The 7013-nt window shown below is 34.3% G+C and overlaps 1 protein-coding gene across 1 annotated transcript; it reads left to right on the forward strand.

Annotated features, from left to right (window-relative positions):
• Positions 1-1395: 1395 nt before the first annotated feature.
• Positions 1396-6348, forward strand: LOC114297220 (UDP-D-apiose/UDP-D-xylose synthase 2). The gene is made up of 9 exons (XM_028241612.2): positions 1396-1969; positions 2209-2301; positions 2475-2582; positions 4492-4606; positions 4691-4824; positions 4921-5022; positions 5103-5195; positions 5691-5826; positions 5955-6348. The coding sequence occupies exons 1-9, from the start codon at positions 1697-1699 to the stop codon at positions 6068-6070; spliced, it is 1170 nt and encodes a 389-aa protein (XP_028097413.2). The 5' UTR covers positions 1396-1696; the 3' UTR covers positions 6071-6348.
• Positions 6349-7013: the final 665 nt, after the last annotated feature.

The following is a 7013-nucleotide window of genomic DNA, read 5'->3' on the forward strand; positions in this document are numbered from 1 at the left end:
ACATGACAGAGAAAATTACACAACAGAGAAATTTTGAGGAAATGAAGCATTGAACAAAATAAATATGCCAGAGAAAATTAGACACAAGACATAAATATAATGTGGCCAGAGAAAATTATAAATGTTGCCAGAGAAAATTAGACACACAAGTAAGAAAAGTAATTTGGCTAGAGAAAATTATAAATGCCAAAGAAAATTAGCCACACCAATAGAGTAGTAAGCCACAAATAATTTGCTAGAGAAAATAATGAAGAAACATAAACATGCCAGATAAAATTACACAATAGAGAAACACAAATATAGCAAGTCAAAGAAATTTACAAAAACAAGAACATAAGAAGCTTCAATAAGAAGCCTCAAATGCACAGAAAGCAGTTCAATTTTGACAGTTGGAAGGAAAGCAACCCATCATCAGTTGGAAGCAAAGAAATTCTGGACTTCCAAAGAATTTCTCTGGATTCAACCCAGAGAAAATTCAAATTTCTCTGGTCCAGAATTTCTCTGGAACGATAAAACTCTGATTTGATCAATTTGTCATTGGTTTTGCTGCTGCTGATTCAATCACAATTTCCTGTACAAACAAATTAATAGTTCTTCTATGAGTTTGTGATAGATTTTCTTTAAACTTAATGGTATGAATTTCTCTGGGTTGAATCCAGAGAAAATTCAAATTTCTCTGGATCACTTTAAGCCTTCCTTTACTGCTGCCTCTTCCTCAAGCTTCTTTTTCCAATATTCTTCAAGTAGGGGTCCAAATATTGCTTTTTCCAGAAACAACTCCAATTCTACTAAACCTAAAAAATCAAAAGACGTTATATTCAATACTCAGAGAAATTTTGAACCTGAAGATGTTATATTCAACACTGGATATATATATATGTGCCGACATTGTATATATATATATATGTTTGCAACCATAGATAAGATAACTAAGAGTGACTGTTTGATTATGGTTGCAATTAGTCTTAATTGATTAATTATCATATATATACTAGTCAAGACAGTAAGCAACAGATTGTATATATATACATATATATATATGTATACATCTATCAACTCCACTCCACTTTGTTTGTTTACCCAGAAAATCAAATTTGCCAAACTTAGTGCTTTTGTTTTGCTGAATTTGTTTTCGTACTCGCCGGAAAATACCCAACACCAGTACCAGCATCACAAAGGAGAATATCCAGTAGACAGGTCAAAAAAATCAACTCATCTAAAGATGAACAGACGTAGGGTATTTTGGTCCAAGAATTTGATAAAATGCGCAGGTATTTTAGTTAGGGACCTGAGGCAGTATTACATTTTTTATGTCCTTTATACAGAAAATTATTATTATTAGGGAGCTTAAAAAAAAAAAACCCTTGTTAAAAATATAACTAAAAATAAAAATATATGAAAATATAAAAAAAGTCAATCAAAATTAAAGAAGGTGATTATAATAGATTAGGATCAAATAATTGATAGTAAGCCACCATTGATGATGAATAAGAATAACAGACTGTGAGAACCACTTTCTTCTTCTTCTGAGAACCTGTGTCTCCTCCTCTGCTCCCTCCCATTTATCTCTCTTCACCACTCCCCTAAAAAAAATTCTCAATTCCCACCCATATTCTTCCCCGACTACGCTACAGTCTAATCTGGAGAGAGAAAAAAAGGAAACAGTGAGAGAGAGAGAGAGAGAGAGAGAGAGAGAATGGCGTCGGCAGCGAGAGTAGATCTGGATGGAAACCCCATCAAGCCGATAACGATATGCATGATTGGTGCCGGAGGCTTCATAGGTTCGCATCTCTGCGAGAAACTCATGGCGGAGACGCCGCACAAGGTGTTGGCGGTGGACGTCTATAACGATAAGATCAAGCACCTTCTCGAACCGGCCTCCCTCCCCTGGTCTGATCGTATCCAGTTCCACCGCATCAACATCAAGAACGATTCCAGGCTCGAAGGCCTCATCAAGATGGCAGATCTGGTACTCTCTCTTTCTCTCTCTCGCTTCGTTTTTTTTGTTTTTTGTGAATTTATATCGTTTTGGATCTGTGTGCCTAGAAGCTTAAATGCACATAATTTCTCTAATAGCTATCGCTCTTGAAGTTTCTCACATTGCTGTTTCTGTTTGTAATCGTATTTATGCCAAAAAATATCTTAAATTATGCGTTTTTCAATCCTTTGCTCGCAATTTATGCTGAATGTTGTGTTTTTGTGATGTAGACTATAAATCTAGCGGCGATCTGTACTCCGGCGGATTACAACACCCGTCCTCTTGATACAATTTACAGCAATTTCATTGATGCTCTCCCTGTGGTATGCATTTTGGATTTTGATGCTTGGTTACTTCTTATTTGAACGGAATTGGTGTGCTTTGTTGTGAATTGTAGTTATTCTTGATCTTTTTAGCTGTCGCTGTTGGTAAAGTTTGGGATTTTGTTGTTGAGATTGATGTGCGTTTTTTATATGTGGATTGTTTGGTACTTAAGGTTAAGTACTGTTCGGAAAACAACAAGCGTATCATTCACTTCTCTACCTGTGAAGTCTATGGGAAAACAATTGGATGCTTTCTTCCTAAAGATCACCCTCTACGGCTGGTGAGGCTTCATTTTCTGCTTTCTTTCTCACTCTGACTGCATATTGTTTACATAATAGAAACCAGATAAGTGCCCTTGTTTAATTCTATTTTTAGATAATAGTAACTTTTGTGTTTCCGGTGCTTTTTATTATTTATTTTCCTTTTTTATTTAATACTTAAATTTTGGTAGTTGGATGGACTGCTAGCCCTCCATCTGTAGCTAGAAAGTATAATTGTTAGTCACAGTTTGTGAACAATAGAAATTTGAAGAACAACAAGAATAATGATCTGTCCTAAATCTTCTTGTTCTCTGCATATTTGTATGCTTTTGATGATCTTCTTTCTCAAGGTGCATTGCTTTTTCCTTTTTGGGTAGCAAAGTGGTATATCTTCATTAAAGTGGAGTGTTCCCATTTCCCAAACCAGAACTGCAACTGAGTGAGCATTTTCTTCAAATTTTATTTGTTGTCCACACCTTGTGTAGACCAAAATTAATTTAAATTGCCAGATTGTTTGCTCTTATCTGTTAGTTGCAATGGTGGTGCTATATGCATCAATTAGTGTACTTAGGGCTGTGCAAAATACCTCCCAATCCGCTAAAATTGCACCGATCCGCATCGATCCGCACCCCTCTAACCGTCAACTGCGGTTTAAACTTTAAAATTTATAATTCGCCAACTGAACCGTTCCGCTCTGCTATAGTTAATACATGTATATTTTTTAAATTCTAATGAAATATCAATATAAAAATGAGTGTGAGGGATGTTTAAAATATGAAATTTATTACAAATTATTGGTTATATCTATGAAACATGTTATGTAAAATTATTTTGTGCTATATATTTAAAAAATATTATACAAATTAGTGTTATATATTATGCAAATGTATAAGAATTAGTTAGAATATTCTTCAATCCGCCAAAAACTCCCCAAACCGCAATTTGTCAATCCGCTAACCCGCCATTCGGCTTGTAATTTTACTCTCAAACCGCCCGAACCGCACCGCGCACAAGGGTACCAACACTAGTTATCACATCATTATTAAGCCCACTTATTATACAAATTATAAATACCAAAAATCTCTTAAATTATGTCGCATCATCAATTGGTACACTAGTTAGTACACTAATTGGTGCATATAACATCATTCTAATCGCAATGTTCCTTGTCATAGCAATATTGAATAAGTGGAAGACTGGTGTCACACTTTTTATTTTATTTTATGTGGCCCCATTGATGATCATTGTGGTTATTTAAAGGGGTCTACTATTTATTTTCTTTCTTTATTTTTATTTTTATTTTTTCATTTTCCTGCTTTTGTGCTGTTGCTGCTCTTCTTCTTCTATATGAAGGACCAATTTAATTTTTCTATATTGCAGTAGATACGTCATGTTATAGACGTTAAAAAACTGGAAAGCTATAGTAATTTGTTGTTTACCAGTATCTGTTGATTCTTGTCATGTATGTGCTACATGAAGTTTCTTTAATTTCTGGAACTTATTTTTTATATTTATTATTTGTTTGGCCTTTTTCTTCTCCTTTTTTTTTTTTTGGCGAAATAAGGGATCTCGGGTCCACTGTATAGAAGTTCCTGTAAATAATGGTTACTTGTGTCGTTTTATGGTGAACTTGTGTTGTTTTATGGTGTACTTGCCGATTAAATTGCAAATTATGAATGGACCTTGTTAGTGTTCAGAACATTGTTGATGCTGCTGCATGCATAAATAGCAAGTTCTCATGATTAAGTTTATTATTGAATCATCTGGATAGCTGTATTGGTTTCTCTTATCTATTTTAAGTTTTATGAAAGTTAATAATGTGTAAAATGCCTCAAAATTGGTACTATTTTATTGTTCTTTTTCTATTATAAACTTACTTGCCCTGGTGTTGGAAAGTTCCGAAATAGTTGTGTTTTGTATGGATTATAGGATCCTGCTTATTTTGTTCTTAAAGAAGATGATTCCCCCTGCATTTTTGGCCCTATTGAGAAGCAGAGGTGGTCCTATGCTTGCGCTAAGCAATTGATTGAGAGGCTGATCTATGGTGAGTGAACTTATCTACAGCTTTAGCTGTTAAGGAAGCTTTTCTTGGTGTATTTTTTTTTCACTTGTTCTTTATTGGTCGCAGCTGAGGGTGCGGAGAACGGTCTCGAATTCACTATTGTTAGACCTTTTAACTGGATTGGTCCCAGGATGGACTTCATTCCCGGCATCGATGGCCCCAGTGAGGGTGTTCCAAGAGTTTTGGCATGCTTTAGTAATGTTAGTTCAATTTCTTCACGATTTGTATTTGAAATATGCATTTGTGTTCGGCAGTTTCCTTTAAGTTTGTATTAATCTTGCTCTTTTCTGCCTCAGAATCTTCTGAGACGCGAACCGCTCAAGCTCGTGGATGGTGGCCAATCGCAGAGAACATTTGTTTATATCAAGGATGCTATTGACGCTGTTCTACTAATGATTGTGCGTATACCATTTCTCATTTTGATTTCAAGTTTGGCTTCCAGAAAATAGTAGTTAGTGGTGTGTTCTCTCTCTCTCAGGAAAATCCAGCCAGGGCTAATGGGCATATATTCAACGTCGGCAACCCCAACAATGAAGTTACTGTCAGGCAACTTGCTGAAATGATGACTCAGGTGAGCGATTCATCCTTCAATTTGTTGACACCCATCATGTCACGATTTGATACAAGTTTTAATGAATACAATTTCATTCGTGCTGTTGAATCTTACATTTCTTACTATTCAAATCTGATTCACTATGGCTCATTGCCATTCACTCTGACTCATTGCCTTTCACTATGAGTTACTGCGATTCTTTCTTCTTATTTGCATAATGCATGAAATGGGGGCTCATTTTACTAAAATTTATAATTTAAAAATAAAAAAAAAACAATTGTATTATACATGATTTTATATGTATATACTTGTATATAATTTAGTTATATTTATAGTTATTTCATTTAAACACTGTCTATATATATAACTGTATTATCTTAAATAAAGTGAATTGTTCAAGTGATTCATTTGTTTAGCAAAACGATTCACGATTTCAATCTTGTGATTTGACAATGACACGTCCATTGTTTGTTTTACACATTTTTTTCATGGAATTATTCTTGCATTTTACAGGTTTATTCGAAGGTGAGTACAGAACCTCCTCTGGAAGTACCCACCATTGATATAAGCTCCAAAGAATTCTACGGTGAGGGGTACGACGACAGTGACAAGAGGATCCCTGACATGACCATAATCAACAGACAACTCGGTATTACCTTCTCCCATTCACTTAGTAAATTTTTTACATTTTTCAGGGTCAATAACATTACATCAAAAAAAAAAAAAAAAGAAGAAAAGCATTCTGACATAGGTTTTGGGGTTTCTGGGAAATACCAGGTTGGAATCCCAAGACATCGCTTTGGGACTTGCTTGAATCTACCCTTACCTATCAACACAGGACATACGCCCAGGCCATAAAACAGGCCATTTCAAAACCACTTGCGTCCGGCTAAGGAAATAATGCTTCAATTCTTTCCAAGGAGTTTAGAAATCTATAACTAGACGATGGTTCATATTCATTCTCCTATTTTCTTTTTTCTTTTTGTCATTAGTTAGTAGTATCTCCAGAGTTTTGGCTACCACACGGTGTGGGTATTAATATTATACGAGCAAAGCCCGTTCTGTTTTTATTTTTATTTTTTTTGAGATTCATTGCATTCCTTAATAAAAGGAGTATGTTGTATTATTTGTTTGGACCTATTTTTTTAATCTCATGTTATTTATTTGTTAATTTGTTTTATGTGTGGCCTTTTGTCTTTTCTTTAAAGAATTTTGTCTCTGTCTTTTCCTTAAAGAAGAAAATGAAATAAATACTTGGAGAATGGCGTTTTGGTTTTGGTAAATGTTTAGATGAATGTGAAATCCAGCGGGAAGCTAAATGGGCAAGTGCTATGTTACTGAAATGGAAAATTATTAATTACTTTGATAGTATCACGCGGTCCTATTTTTTCACTAATCAACCTTTATGGCCTTGTTTAGTTGAGTTTTTTTTAGTTAAAAGTTGATAATCAGAAAAAAGAAGTTAAAAATATCTTTATTCTAGCTTTTCAATAAAAAAAAATTCAACTTATTTAAGCTATTTATATCTAATAAGCTACAAGCAGAATATGCACTAAACAGTTTGACACAGACTCTCAAATTAAAATAAGTTATAATTATTCTTCAAAAGTTGTAACAAACAATCCTGGTGTCTCTATGGAGTATCATGTGATCATATTTTTGAACTACCCAATAAAATGAGGTTGTGTGCCATTTTATTGAAGCATTCACATGTCAAACCAATGTGGTTAACCTATTTTCCAGGAAAGTGTTAGGATTTATACTATATTCGGAGTATCATGTGATCATATTTTTGAACTACCCAATAAAATGAGGTTGTGTGCCATTTTATTGAAG

This window comes from Camellia sinensis, chromosome 12 (genome assembly GCF_055761805.1).
Source record: "Camellia sinensis isolate YWXY chromosome 12, ASM5576180v1, whole genome shotgun sequence".
Lineage (NCBI taxonomy): Eukaryota > Viridiplantae > Streptophyta > Magnoliopsida > Ericales > Theaceae > Camellia > Camellia sinensis.

Excerpts from the sequence above, each read along its gene's own strand:
- LOC114297220 (XM_028241612.2), top strand. The coding sequence starts at position 1,697 with ATGGCGTCGGCAGCGAGAGTAGATCTGGATGGAAACCCCATCAAGCCG. Across the intron at positions 1,970-2,208 it reads TCATCAAGATGGCAGATCTG|ACTATAAATCTAGCGGCGAT; the intron begins GTACTCTCTCTT and ends TTTGTGATGTAG. Across the intron at positions 5,023-5,102 it reads ACGCTGTTCTACTAATGATT|GAAAATCCAGCCAGGGCTAA; the intron begins GTGCGTATACCA and ends TCTCTCTCTCAG.